Source organism: Protopterus annectens, chromosome 6.part0, assembly GCF_019279795.1.
Source record: "Protopterus annectens isolate FY-2018-M chromosome 6.part0, PAN1.0, whole genome shotgun sequence".
Classification (NCBI taxonomy): Eukaryota; Metazoa; Chordata; order Ceratodontiformes; family Protopteridae; genus Protopterus; species Protopterus annectens.
Window position 1 is genome coordinate 321975266 of NC_056737.1, and position 15748 is coordinate 321991013.

The window sequence follows — 15748 nt, forward strand, 5'->3', positions numbered from 1 at the left end:
TTAGGCATAAAGGAAGGATTAGTACGTAATGATACCCTATCCTTATGGAAAATCAAAAAAGGCTCAACCGCCATAAGGGCCTGCAATTCAGAAACCCTTCTTGCAGAAGTAATGGCCAACAAAAAAGCAGTCTTCCATGACAAGTATTTCAATTCAGCAGTAGCCACAGGCTCAAAAGGTTGTAGAGTAAGTTTCTCCAACACAAAATTGAGGTCCCAAGCAGGAGTAGGAGCTCTGGGTCTTATATTCTTTGCCCTCTAAGAAATTGCTTGAACAAAGGATGAGAAAACAATGGTGGGTCACAATCATAGTGAGCTGAAATTGCTGCAGCATGAATCTTAATGGAAGAGAAAGACAAACCTTTGTCCAATAACTCAGTAAGATATTGAAGAGCCACACTCAAATTAGGCTCAGAAACCTCCAAATCCTTTGCTGTACTCCAAAATAAAAATCTCTTCCATTTTTCTGCGACACTTTCCTTGTACTAGGTCTTCTGGCTTCCATAATCACATTCAAAACTTGTTGAGGAAGTTGAGACCTGCTGTGGTTCAAAACAGAATATGCCAGGCTGTTAGATGAAGAGAGTGAAGCTTGACATTGAGTAGATGACCGTCCCTCTGAGACAATAGGTGTGGAATCAAAGGTAAAGGCCATGGAGGCATCCTTACCAGACTCCTCAGTAATGGGTACCAGTGTTGCCGAGGCCAATCTGGAGCTATTAAAATCATCCTTGGCTTGTCTTGTCTGACCTTTAGGAGTACCTTTGGGAGGAGAGGCAGAGGTGGAAAGGCATACACATGAAGATTTTTCCAACTGAAAGAAAGAGCATCCACTTTCCAAGCTGTGTGATGAAACCTTTTGTGCAAAACTTTGGCAGCTGGTGGTTTAGTGGAGAAGCGAACAGATCTATGTCTGGAGTTCCCCATGACCCTATCAATTTAATACATGAAGATCCAGTTTCCACTGTGGGGATCCATGATTTGCCTGCTTAACACATCTGCTAAGGAGTTCTGTGCTCAGAAACCTTGCCTGAAGATTTAGTTGCAAGCTGAGCGCAGTCTCCCACAAAATCAATGATTGCCTGCATAGAGGATAAGAATGTGTTCCCCCTTGTTTGTTGATGTACCACATGACAGTTGTGTTGTCTGTTAGAATCAACACCTGCCCTGGAAGAAGTAACTCCTTGAAAGCCATTAATGCAAACTGGACTGCTAACATCTCCTTCATGTTGATATGTAGATGCTGTAGTCTGGCAGGCCACTTGTCTTGTATCCACTTTCCATTCAGATGAGCTCCCCAAGCTATGTCTGAGGCATCTGTCGTTAGAATCTGACTCGCCTCTGGCCGGGTCACAGAGAGTCCCTTGTTTAGGTGACATTCCTGAGCCCACCACAAAAATTCCTTTTGAATGCAAGGTATTATTTGAATGACAGTGTCCAAATCCTGGCAGTGCTGTGTCCATACATTTTGAGATACCATTGCAGCTTCCTCATATGCAGTTTGGCATTGGGAAGCACCAGAATACAAGATGCCATGAACCCTAAAGGCTTGAAGGACTGTCCTTGCAGTCAGCCGGACTGAAGAGATAGTTGATGGAAGTAAAGGGAAAGATTCTTTTGTTTGTCCGGGTTAAAAAGGCCATCTGTTGCTGTATTCAGTCTCACACCCAGAAAGCACATGTCTTGAGAGGGTACTAGACTGGACTTTATTTCGCTCACAGAATACCCCAGGCATCTTAGCACTGCTATCACATAATCCAAATGCTGAAAAAGGTCTTCCTTTTCTTGAGCCAGAATCAGGCAGTCGTCCAAGTAAGGATAGATTTGTATTCCTTTTAGCCTGAAGTAAGCTATCACTGGAGCCAGAACTTTTGTGAATACTCTGGGTGCAGTAGATAAGCCAAAGGGCAATGCAGAGAACTGATAATGGGAATTAACGCAGATACTTCCTGCAACTTAGTCTGATAGGCACATGAAGGTAAGCCTCCTTGAGATCTAAAGTTACCATCCAGTGATCTTTTCCCAGCAGAGGTAAAAGCTGTTGTAACGTCAACATTTTGAACTTGGGAATGTCCAGATAAGTGTTGAGGATAGATAAATCCAAAATTGGTCTCCACGTGTTCCCCTTTTTGGTACTAGGAACAGGCGAGAATAAAATCCTAGGCCCCTTTCTGGCACAGGAACCGCTGAATGGCCCCTATTTGGAGTAACAGAGAAATTTGCTTGTGTGCCTCTTTTCTTTGTAGAGGAGGAATGTCTGGCATGCCTTTGAAAGGAGGCAAGGTATGGAAATAAAACCTGTAACGTGAATGATATCCAATACCCATCTGTCTTGGGTAATTAAATTCCAATTTTCTTTGAAAAGTGCCAGCCTTCCTCCCAAAGGTGCTGCCAGACGAGAAGGCTCTGGCAGCTGAAAAGGCAGGTCATTGGGTCTGCAAAGGACTGACCCCTGCCCTCACCAGAAGACTGAGCAGGTGAACTCCTGTTCTAGGCCTAAAAGAACCTTGAGCTCTGCCCCTACCACGCCTAGACCTACCCCTAGACTGGGAATCATAAGAAGGATATGTCCACCCCTTAGTAGGCCAATTTCTACTAAACTTGGAGGCTGAACCTGCAAAAATCTTTAACAGTCTGCATAGACTTAGCCTTGTCCTCCATTTTCTTTAAAACTGCTTCCACAGGCGAACCAAACAACACATCAGATTGTAACGGAGCATCTAAAATCCTTGTCTTAACATGCTAAGCCAAATTCTCATCCCTCAACCAGGCGTGAAGAACAGAACCAGTGGCAGCCACCCTCGAAGAGGCCTGTACAGCATCAAAACCACATTGCAAAGAATGCTTACCCACCTGTTCAGAAACATGAACTAAATCCTGCAACTCTACACTCAATACCTTCCGCCAGAGCATCTACCTTAGACTTCAATTGTGAAAGGAGATAATTTTGGTATTTTAACATGTGGAACTGGCAATTCAAAGCCCTCATGGCTAAAGTGGAAGAAGTATACACCTTCTTTCCCCATCTATCCAAAGCCCTTGCCTCTTTATCAGGAGGAACAGGATTTTTAACCACAGAAGCCTTAACACCTTTAGGCCCCTGAGAAACAGTTTCTGGGTCTGCCCTAGGACTCTTAAAAGATACTTATGAGCTTCAGGCACCCTATAATACCTATCCGGTTTAACTGGGGCAGGAGGCAAAGAATCAGGGTTCAGGGAAGCCTCTGCAAAAACATCTTCCACCACATCCAGTACAGGAGGTATAGCCAAAGGCCTATGCTGGGGTAAAACAAAACTCCCTAAGCCTTTTCCTGGAATCAGAGAAATCTTGACCTTCCCATTTAAAATGCTCCCTCATGGAATGAAGTGTCTCTGAAAAAGAAAAATCCTCAGGAGGAGAAGGTAGAATCATCTACATCAGAATCAGAATAAGGAGGATACTCCTGTAAGTCTTCAGCTGAAGACTCAGAAGCCTCCGAACACTGCTCAAAACTCTCAAGCTCAGGTTCCACCCTAGGCCTCTTATCAGGAGGGCATAGAACCCTAATCATAGTAATCAAATCTTCTGCCATTTTAAGCATATGTTTCTTAGGCAGAGACCCTGAAGAACTAGGAGAGACACCCACTGAAGCTAAACCTTGCCTGCCTCTCAAGAAGCCTTGGAAACAGAAGGAGGGCCTAACCACCTTAGGTAGGAGGGAGAACAGCTACCTGAGAAGCCCCTCAGCCTGGCCTACCTCCTGAGAGGACACCTCTTGTAACAGTAAAGTCTCTCCCTGAGACTCCAAGGAAACTTCTGGCAGAACCTCCGCTCCACCTCTAAAGAACCGACGTCCGGGACAGACGGTTCTTCCAACCTAGGCTTTACTGCTTTGTTTTTACATCCGACGGCATTTTATAATTACAACGCTTCCCAAAAACTAACCTGGCACAGTCTAATCTTCTCTTTATAGTGCGTTTGTTAAATCTAGCACAAGAGCGACATCCAACAACGTCGTGCTCAGGCCCTAAGCAAGGTATACACAAGGTATGGTAATCCCTATGAGGTATCGGTTTCCCACAAGAAATACAGTTATTCACTTTTTCTGACATCCGGTTAAATACTGAGGCAAGAAAACCAAAATATTCCCAACGGGTACTTAGCCAACTTTGATTCGGTCTGAAACTCCGACTTCAGAAAATTTCAGTACGCCAACCTGCACTCGTAATACTGCTTCTGCATCGGACCATGCGGCAAAAAAGACTGAGGAAATGACGTCGGTCATACGCATTTGTACCCTGACGTCCTGACGTCAGACTAATGCGCCTTGACCGACGTCAGCCTTATACTTTGGTATTCGGGCCGACTGGGACAGCGGACTACCCAAGTGTTAGGACTGCAGCAATGTGAGATGAAGAACATCAAAAATTCCCTAAGCCTTTTCCTGGAATCAGAGAAGTCCTGACCTTCCCACTTAAAATGCTCCCTCATGGAATGAAGAGTCTCTGAAAAAGAAAAATCCTCAGGAGGAGAAGCAGAATGAGTAGAATCATCCACATCAGAATCAGAATAAGGAGAATACTCCTGCAAGTCTTCAGCCGAAGACTCTGAAACATCCGAAGCCTGCTCAAAACTCCCCAACTCAGGTTCCACCCTAGGTCTCTTATCAGGAGGGGGCAAAGAACCTCTAATCAAAGTAATCAAATCTTCTGCCATTTTAAGCATATGCTTCTTGGGCACAGATCCTGAAGAACTAGGAGTGACACCAACTGAAGCTAAACCTGGCCTGCCTCTGGGAGAAGCCTTGGAAACAGAAGGAGAAGGCCTAACCACCCTAGGAAGGGAGGGGAGTACAGTAACCTGAGAGGCCCCTTCAGCCTGACCTACCTCCTGAGAGGCCACATCCTGCAATAACAAAGTCTCCCCCTGGGACTCCAGAGAAACCTCCGGCGGAACCCCCGGCTCCACCGACACCTCTAAAGAACCGGCGTCCGCACGGACGGCTCTTCTTGCCTAGGCTTAGCTGCTTTGTCCTTGCGCTTCGAAGAAGCGGACGCCGGAGCATCCGACGGCATATTATAATTGCACCGCTTCCCGAAGACTAACCTGGCACAATCTAACCTTCTCTTAATAGTGCGCTTATTGAATCTAGCACAAAAGCGACACCCCACAACGTCGTGCTCAGGCCCTAAACAAGGAATACACAAAGTATGATAATCTCTATGCGGTATCTGTTTCCCACAAGAAATACAGTTATTCACTTTTTCTGACATCCGTAAACCACTGAGGCAAGAAAAACTAAAATATTCCCAACGGGTACTTAGCCAACTTTGACTCGGTCTGAAACTCCGAATTCGAAAAATTTCAGAACGCCTAACGGCACTTGCAACGCTGCTTCTGCATCGGACCATGCGGCAAAAAAGACTGAGGATATGACGTCGGTCATGCGCATTTGTACCCTGACGTCCTGATGTCAGTCTAATTCGCCTTGACCGACGTCAGCCTTATACTTTGATATTCGGGCCGACTGAGGACAGCGGACTACCCAAGTGTAAGGACTGCAGCAATGTGAGATGAAGAACATCCTACATTTGTCTGCATCTCCGATGTGTTCAATGGACTTTGTAAACCAACATGTACACAGCCCACTATCTTGGGCCTCCAATATTAACCTTTCATCTCTTGGTTTGAATGCGCCTCTCCTTAACCATTCCTGCGTTCATTCCTGATCAACATCAGGCTCTTCCAGAAGTTTTCTATACCTTAAACTATATTTATGCATTTTCTACATTTCTTGCCTTCTCATCTGGTCCTTCACCTTACATTCCTTCTTTTGTTTTTTTAGAACAATCAGTTGCCACCCGATTTTTCTCTACTTCTGGTTTGATTTCCATCCCTGCTTGACGCCGATATGCTTCTGTTAGATTAAGCAGAGAAGTCATGTTAGATTTATACTCCTCATGTTTCAAAACTTTCACTACATTTGGGTGTTGTGAGGTCAGAAGATGTGTGTGGAATCCCACAACTGCAGATCTATACATGTAATCAATTTCAAGGAGGCCTATCCCTCCTTCGGAACAGGGAAAATATAATCTTGATATGCACTGATTTTTATAAATCACATGGTGAGCATGAAGCACCCTTCTTGTTTTCCTATCTAATCCAGCCAACATGTTTTGGAGCCAGTCAGTCACTCCAAAACTGTAAGTTAGGACAGAAACAACAAATTGGTTTATAGCCTGGCTTTTGTTCCAAAATGTCAACGCTGTTTTCAGGATTAATGTAAGTATTCCTTACTAAGTTTTATTCACATTTGTTCATGTTTTAGTGTTGATCCTTCATCAATTCCCAAATATTTACACATTCCCTCTTACTAAAGTTCTTTTATATCACATTCTTGTCTCAAATTGATGTTTTCCTGGTGCTGCAGTTTTCCTGCTTTAAAGGCTGCTCTTGCACATTTATCAAGACCAAATGACATTCGCACATCAACTGAAAAAGTTTTAACAACTTGCAGTTGTGCTTTCAGCTCCTCATCTGATGAGCTACACAGTTTTAAATCATTGACAATGAGAATATGAGAAGTCTTTATACTTTGTTGTTTTCTAAGAGCCAAATTAAAGCCATGGCCTAAGCTGTTAAGTGGCCAGCTTAGTGGGTTAAGGGCAAGGCAGAATAGCACTGGTGACAGAGAGCCACCCTGGTATATCCCCCTTTTGAATTTTTATACATGGGATAACAATTTGTCCTTTATCATGGCTTAACTGCAAAGCGGTCTGCCACTGTTTCATGGTCACTGCAATATATTCGATCCATGTACGGTGTATCCTATACATTTCCAAGCACTCTTTTGTCCATGAATGTGGGATACTATCAAATGCCTTTTTGTAATCAATCCATGTCATACTTAGATTCTTCCCCTTTTTACAGTTCGCCACTATGACTTTAACAACAAATGATGGTTTGTTCCATATGACTTTCTTTTATTGCCCTTTTGTTCTACTGCCATAATAGAGTTTTCTTCTAAATGACTATAAACTCTGTCAGCATCAATTCCCATATACAGTTTATAAGTCATTGGAAGGCAAGTTACTGGTCTATAATTTTTAGCTTGCAGGTTCACTTTTAAGTAGGAGCATCATTTTTACTGTTGTTAGCCAGGTTGGTGCCTGTTCAGGGTGTGCATATAAACAGGATAGAGCTTCGTGCAAAGATGTGAATACTTTTAACCAAAAGTCAGGTATTGCATCTGGGTCTGGGGTTTTCCAATTAGAGGCTTTTCTTAAACTTTGTTTCAGTCTCTCTGGCTGTTACTTCATCCCATTTCATATCCTGCACCTTTAAACTTCTTATTCTTTGTTTTACTTCTATCCATTTAGCATCTTTGTTATCTTACACAGGATCTTCATAGATACTTCTCCAAAATGCATATATTTCTTTTTTGGCAATCTTTCAATTCCTTTTACTTTGTTTCCCAGTTCTCTATAAAACTTTTTTGGGTCATCAATAACTTGCTTATTTTGTACTTTTCCTTTATATTTATCTGTGTATCTTCTACGTTTTTCCACCTGTGCTGAGACTTTCAGTTGGTTATTTGTGATAGTGCATGACAGATCCTGTCTGTTCTAATACTGCGCATTGCTTTGATCACGTCCATCTTTCTTAGTATTTTTGTTGATCTGCTCCCTCTTCTATATTCTTCTAATAGTGACACTTCTTGCCTTGATTGCTTTATAGTTTTCCCTACTCGATACTTCCATGATGGTACTCAATTTCTCCCCTTCCTTTCCCTCACTAGCCTGTGTTCTTGTGTACAACTTTATCAGTTATTAATTTAGCTGCACAGTAATATATCCTATTTACTTCTTTTATATCGCATGGATCTCTATGGACAGTTCTAGTTACTGTATTCATTTGTTTTATCAAACTTCTGACTTTTGGGGTTTTATTGACCTTCTGAAGTCTATTTCCTTCATTGATCTTAACCTATCTATCTCTATTAAATTAAGCAACTCTTCTCTTAACTCATTTTCTTCTAAACTGAGGGCACATTTTTTGTATTCCATTTCCTGCGAGCATTCTATAGAAAGTTCTACAGCATCTTCCTGTGGCACATTCTCTTCAGTTTCATCCTGTGCCATCTGTTGCTCTGTCATATGGGAACTTACTAGTCTATCACTCAACATTGCATCAGAGTTTCCATAGATTCCAGTTCCTTCCTTTGCTATCCAACTTTAAGTGAACGTTTACACTGGTTTCCTGCAGAAGGCTCCAAAATATCTTCGTATGGCACCTGACCAATTGCTTCCCGTTTCACTGGTTTCCCCTTAATTTGGGGTTACCTATCAAAATATCGAATGGTCATAACATCTAAACTCAAAACATCAAGACCATAATATCGAAACTTCAAAACATCTAAAAGTCATAACATCGAATCTCAAAACATTGAAAACTACAAAGCAACTACAAACAACATCCCACACACTGTTTACTACGTTTCTGCAGGAGGGCCAGCCCCCCTACACCCCCCCCCCCCGGGGACAAACTCCGAGATCACACTACAGTGGGTTAGGAAATTAACCTTTTCCCCCACTGTAGTGCTATCTTGGAGTTGGTATATTTAATTTATGGGGAGTGTGGGGGGTGAAGAGGGGCTTGCTCCCCTGCAGAAACGTAGTAAACAGTGTGTGGGATGTTATTTATAGTTGCTTTGTAGTTTTCAATGTTTTGACATTCGATGTTATGACTTTTAGATGTTTTGGAGTTTAGATGTTATGGTCTTGATGTTTTGAGTTTAGGTGTTATGAAGAGTAGATGTTTTGATAGGTAACCTTAATTTGGATATCCACTGCTCTATCCTGTTTTGTTGCTTTCTGAATTAGATTTTCTACACTGGATCCTTCACTTCATAGGTACTCCATAACCTTAGTCTCTCTTTCTTCAACTTCTCCATACTAATCTCCGTTTCTACTTTTCCTCTGTGTTCTCACTTGCCCTTTCCTTATGTCTAGCATGATTAATAATATAACTGAACTGTAGTCTGGGAAGGAAACAAGAAAGCACTAAAACAAGATCACGTTAATATTTCTGGCCACACTGTCAGCCATTTACTGGAAAAATTTATTAAAATTTTATAAGATACATCAAGAGTTACTGAATGCATTACATAGCTCAGAAAACAAAGATACAATTAAAAAATAAATAATTTTCTTTTTTTCAGTTCCTTATCTTGTACAATAATGCGTTGCTATATACATGTTCAGAACATCAACATTTAAAAACTACTTCAATTCCTCACCTTTTTTATTTTTTATTTTCCTCCGTTTAGTTGTTCTTTCCAAGCTGGGTGCTTCTGGGGAGGAACCATCCTGCAAGATAGAAGCAAACCACAGATATAAAAATTTAACAAAAGAATACCTGAAACCAGAACTTGGGGACATGGTTACTGAAAATGAGAAACAGGAGAAAGAGCAACAACTTATGTGACATGGTGAAAAGAAGCAAAAATCAGTTACCAAGGTTAATGCACAAGTCTCTACCCATGGAGATTTAGACAAAGCAACAAATATTTATGAAATCACTCGTCACAACAAAAGGCATTAGAAGTTCTCAACCAGCAGACTCCAGCAGGCTATCTGCATCACCCAGGCCAAGAAACTTGCCTTCCATGACTATTAACTTAGTTATTGATTCCTGGTGCAAGACTGGAGTCTCAAAAATGCAATACAAAGAGTAAAAATATACGTGACCCTGTACTCCTTAGTACTCTCCAAAAAATGCCCTGTCACAGAAGATGGAGACCCCAAAAAACAAAACAATGAAGACAGCAGGCAGGTTGTGGTTCCTCACACATAAGCCTATCTTGAGGGAAGGAGGTCAAAAGTTAACTGGTTAACTCAGATGGAATAGTACAGTTGTGTGCCTACTTACAATAAATGTAGATGGTCAAGTGTCTTCACTGTTGCAGTACTATCCTCTGGAATTTCCTGCCTTGAAAGCTAGAAGTTAGCCAAGACACCAGACATTTGACCCCTTACTTGCTGGCCCACGGATGCCCTCCCATAAGATGTCAGGATATTGGGATATAAATAGTAGTTGGTCGATACCACTTCCTCAGGTCTTTCTTTCTTACCCTCTGACCACAGTAACACTCTGCTTGCCTTTGGTAGGATGTACAACCTGCACACCACTGTTACCTAAAAGAAGGGGTGGTGTAAAGGGGAACTTTACTGGAGTTGCAAGAAGAAACCTAACAGGGAAGCAGAAAGGTATCCATCCCAACCAGGACAGGCATGTAGACAAGGGATGGAGGGAGAAAACAGCTACTGAAACAATGAAAATACTCGAAACATCTACATTTAAGGCAAGTAAATACACAGCTGTACCATCTTCATCATGCTTCACTGCTGCAGTAATAGCCTTTAATAAGTCTGCAGAAGTACAGAGGAAAATCCTACCCTAGCCCTAGAAGCTGCAGCCAAATGGTAATGACGTTTAAAGGTGTGCACTGACTAACAGGCGGCCGCCTCCAAGATAGAGCAAGTAGGCACTCCTCTCAGGAAGGTAGTAGTTGATGTTAAGACTTTTGTAGCATACATTCTAATGCTATCAAGCATCTGCTGCCCATGGTGTTTGAAGTAGAAAGCACTCCAGTTAGCATCCACTTTGAAATGGTCTGTTTGAGGAGAGGTTTTCCCTCCTCATTTTTTGCAAATGACACAAACAGCACACCAGACTTTCTGCGGTTCTTTGTTTTGTGCAAGTAAAATCTGAGTTGCCTGTGTACATCCAGGAAATTCGGGGCTTTTTCTCCTTTAATTTGATGGTTATGAAAGAAAAGAGGTGAGTGAATGTTTTGGTTTACAGAGATCTCAAACTACTACTAGCATAAATAAAGTGTTTATGCACAACAAAAACTGTCTTTATGGAAGATAAGAAAAGGTTTTCTACACAAGGGCTTGAAATTCTTCCACCTGATCTGATTGCTACCAGCAGGGCAGTTTTCTGGGTTGTTTACCTGAGATCAGCAGAGACGGAGGGCTTGGGGGGGGGGGTTAGGGCAAGAGTAAGGTTATCTAACCCAACGTTTAAGTTCCAAGAGGGAGCAATGGTCTTCCTTGGCAGCCTTCGGTGTATGATACCTTGCAGGACCACTTCTTGATAGGATCAGTGAACAATGACAAGTGCACAAACAAGTAGGCAGCTTGAGATGGCTGAAGCATGTATCTTAACACAAGCTTAAAAAAGGTCCTGCAGAAGAGAGGTCTTTAAGACAGGAGAGGAATAGCAGCAACTTGGTTTGTACTACACCAGTGGTAAATCCTCCCCAAGTTAGAGATGTACAATCTTCTGTTCCTTGGTCTCCTTGCTTCCTTAAGACTATGCAAGATGTCCTTAGTAAATAAAAAATTTCTGGAGTGTACAAGTATCATATAACCCACCTTTCAGTTTCTGAGTCAGCAAGTGGGGATAGTATGGTTTCCCTGTTCCAAAATAAGAGATACGCTTCCAGTGTCAAAACCCAAGGCTGTGAGCATGGAGAAAGATTAGTTGTACAAGAGCTTACCATAACGATAAATGTCCTTCTTTCTCTGTTGTAGTATTCCTGACATAAGGGAGTTGCCTGCCAAGGCGGCAACCCGACGGCCTGTATACCAAAGTCTTTTACTACGGTGGTATGTCTAATTGTTAGAAAAATCTATACATGCTGCTTAGAAAATATACTTACAATGTATGCTGCTTAGAAAATATATTTACAATATATGCTGCTTGGGAAAATGTGTATTCAAACACATATAAGTTGTGTGGTCAAATATATAGAGAAATGTGTGCTTTAGTTAGGAATAAATATACTTAAATCCATAATAGAGAACAAAGTTTGAAAAGTAGTATATAATGCATTTAATTCTGTCTTACTAGAATAATAGTAGAAATAAACCTGCATATTATTGCTTGAAGCACAAGCTGCAGTGTAATCAGAAATTTGACCTTGGCAGCTTGCAAGCACAGCCTGGCTCATGTCTTTCAAGTAAAGATTATTTTGCAAAGTTAGAAAATAATAAATCTGTTCTGTATCCTCTTTCCTGCTTCCACCAGGAGAATACACTATCTCTGATAGCGCAGCTGGGGAACCAGAAAGACAAAGAGAGGCATTAAAGAAGACATACATCTATTGTATTCGAACTAATCTGAGAACCTTGAATTGGCTACATCCTCAGGAGGTCATCGTGACTGACCAGGTGCTTGCAAGGCTGTAACATTCTCATGGGAAAAGACTTTTGAAAAACACAATCTCAGCACTTTTACTATGATGTAAAGACCCTGTCACTGACCACGCCAGTGAGGTGGGCAAAACTGATAATGACATATATAAAAATGGTGCCCTTTGTGAATAAAACTAGACAAAATTTTGTACAAACTTGTGTATGGTTTTTTGCCTCCTAATGTACATTAGAGTATTAGAGTTATAGATATCTGAGTTCTCCTGCATTATTGTTTGTTATTGATTGACATTGTTTTTGAATAACTCAATGATTTTTACAGTCTGACTCTAACAAATTTATTTAACATTTTGGTCCTAACCGGAATTCCCTCGGTAAGCTGCAGGTCAGGATATATAGGTGGCACAAATCTGCAGAAGAAGGAAAGACCTCCGACTGAATTGTCGAGGCTGTCCACTTGTCTGATCTGTGGCCGGAAAACTGGGTCCTAAAAAGCATATCAAGCATAAGCAGGAGGCTCGGGTAAGCAGAATTCCTCTCTTTGTTTTTGTTTTAGATCGGGGACCAGGTTACACTGTGCTATTGCTAAGATTTGTGATAGCAGGGAGAGGTAGTCAAGTATTGTATCTTGAGTCATAGATCAGGAAATAAAACAAAGCAAAGTAAACAGTCATTCTAGACACTACTGTGAATACGGGGAATAAGATACCACGTGGTACAAGAGAAAGGGTTACGTAACAGTTCTGTTTTTTTTCTCTCTCTTCTTTTTTCTCTTTGAGAGACATGGGAAATGAATGCACTAAAGGGTCACGTGACCCGCCCCAACAGAAGATGCAAAATATATGCAATTACAGAGAGCAGATAATGTGAGATATTTTTCAAAATGGGTTAACAAGTATGACTTTGATGGTAAATTAGATAAAATGTCATTAGTAAAACTTTTGAAACAGTTAAAATCTGACGAGAAGGTCAGGCAAAAACAACAACAGTTGGGTGTTCCTCAAGCACACAGGTGGATTGAGGAAGTGAACCGAAGGAACAGAAAAATAAAATGCAAAGGCATTATTTTTAGACAAAGAGGATAATAACATAATAGTAGCATCGGTCCCTCCCCTACCACCTCCACCGATGCCTTACTCAGAATATGAAGCGGGAGGGTGGGCTGGACCCCCCCCACGTTACCCAGAGACAACAGGGATATTAAGACAACCATTTGTAAGAGAACCTGTCGACTAGATCCCGAACACGCCAAACATTTATAGATGTTCAACCAAGCGGAAGTTTATTAGATGAGAGTGAGGAAATCTGTCCATTAATAGAAGTACCTAACCCACAGGCAGGACAGGAGGGCCAGGCCTCAACTCTCTTAGTGTATAGACCATGGACACCGGAAGACATCCAGAAGGAATTCCCCATCCAAAAATTAACTTTGAGAAATTTCTACAGGATTTACAGGGCATGAGATTGAGTTACCACTTAAATGGGGAAGAGGTAGAAAGAGTAGTTAGACAAATTTTAGGTCCGGACTGGCACATGATTTGTGGCCTGGAATGCCCGTGGACGCCAAACACAGGCCACTCCCACATAGTGACGCAGAACTAGATGCTAGATTGAAGGGTCTTACGGACCGCACTGAAAATGGAAACCTAGGGCAGACTGGACTTGCATTAACCAATGTGTACAACAAGATAATGAAACAGTAGATGCATACTATGGTAGATTATTAGAATGTTTTAATAACCATAGTGGCATGCCCGCCCTGAAAATCAAAAGAATGATAGCTCATATGAACAGCAGTTAAAGAATGCATTTTGAAAGGTTGTATTGCCCTATCAATAGCTTCATCAAAGCACATGATAGATCACCGAACAAGTAGGCTTCAAGCCTTGTTAAGAGTATGCTAGACATGCCGAAAAACATTTTAACAGTAAAAGAAAAGAAAGCAGGTCTTCACAGCTGAAGACGCAGCGGAAGTTTTTAGTACAAGCAGCCAAAAAGGGTAAGCAAAATACTCAGGGTAACAAACGCTCTGACAGAAACTCAGAAATTTATGAGAGCAGAAAGAAAAAAGGTGAGTGCTTCAATTGCGGTAAGAAGGGACATTTGGCAAGGGATTGCAGGAGCAAAGCACCTGTGGAAAAAAAGGATAAGGAAGATGAGGATTGACTATATGACAGTTATGCTGCTCAGCAGTCCCCAGGAGAGACTAATGAGCAGGGGAATAATGTAAATACCTTAGAAGAAACAAATGACATGCAACTGGATGTAGAAGCTGGGGAAAGTGAAGTTTTAGACTTGGCATTATTGAGCTTAGAGCTCTATTTGGCAGACACTAAACCGGAAGTGACACTTCTGGTGGAAGGGAAAGAAGTCAAATTTTTGTGTGATTCAGGAGCATCACGAACTTTGATACATCCTTCAAAGTTACCGGAACATTCTGAGTCACCTGATTATATATTAGTGAAAGCAGCAAACGGACAGCTGTACAGGGAACCGCTTTCCCATGATATAGCAATAACTGACCCGTCGGCATGACCCAGAGAAGTAAAATAGTACTTTCTGCCAAATGCCCCATGAACTTATTAGGAAGAGATCTTATGCAACTTTTTGGTATAGCAGTAGTCCCTACCATGAGGTATGGAGGCACAGAGACAATCTGATACTTTTGTACGATCGGAGGGTGAGGCTTATTATTGGTACAGCCAGGATCTGGTTACAACCGGTCCAGGGGCAGTGACCAAGGAACTGATGAATGTAGCCGCCAGCAAGGTGCTTCCCCTCGATGTTGACCAGCAACATTTATTACATTGTACCCTATATTATTGTAGCACACCAGGACCTGATAAAGAATACGAACAAAAATTGTTCAGGAATCCCGCAAATAGACTAATACTACGGACTCTATACTGGGACACTGAGGGCAATAGTATAGCCAGTTGTTCATTGCCTCAGGAGTTTTTGGAATTGTATAAATCCAATAAACTACCGCATGTTAGCCTAACCAAAAACAAGAGTGTTAGGTGGGTAGACTTAGGTGACAAAGTGACAAAATGGGAGAAACTAACTGACTCAGAATTATCGGACTTAGGAGTACAGAAACAAAACTGAATTGGTTAACGAAGCACGCCAGCTGTACACTTACAACAGAGTGAAGACAGCTGACTGCGTTCTTGATAGAAGAAGAAGAAAAAGCTTTGAGTGAGATACCAAACGTTCTTTGGTCAACAGGAAATCAGATGTAGGACTTATTCAACAGCAGGGCCAGTAGTTATTACACCAAAATCGGCCTTTAGACCAAGGAAAGACAATATCCTTTAAGTAAGGATGCGAACAGGAATCAAACCTATCATAATGGCATTACTTAAGAAAGGAATACTGGTAGAATCCCTAGATTCACCATGTAATACTCCTCTATTTCCTGTAAAGAAAGCAACGGGAATGGCGGATGGTACAAGATTTACAGGCTGTAAATGATACCAAGAGCACCTACGGTGCCAGACCCACATACCTTGTTAAATGATTTGAAGCCGCAACAAAATATTTCACCG

The 15748-nt window shown here is 41.7% G+C and overlaps 1 protein-coding gene across 1 annotated transcript in view; it reads right to left on the bottom strand.

Moving 5' to 3' along the window:
- ZNF106 (zinc finger protein 106) overlaps window positions 1-15748 on the bottom strand; it is a 2006671-nt gene that overhangs the window by 1193383 nt on the left and 797540 nt on the right. Inside the window, exon 7 of the mRNA XM_044074076.1 lies at window positions 9278-9347. Coding sequence (XP_043930011.1) covers window positions 9278-9347 — 70 coding nt within the window. The remainder of the gene's footprint in view (window positions 1-9277; window positions 9348-15748) is intronic.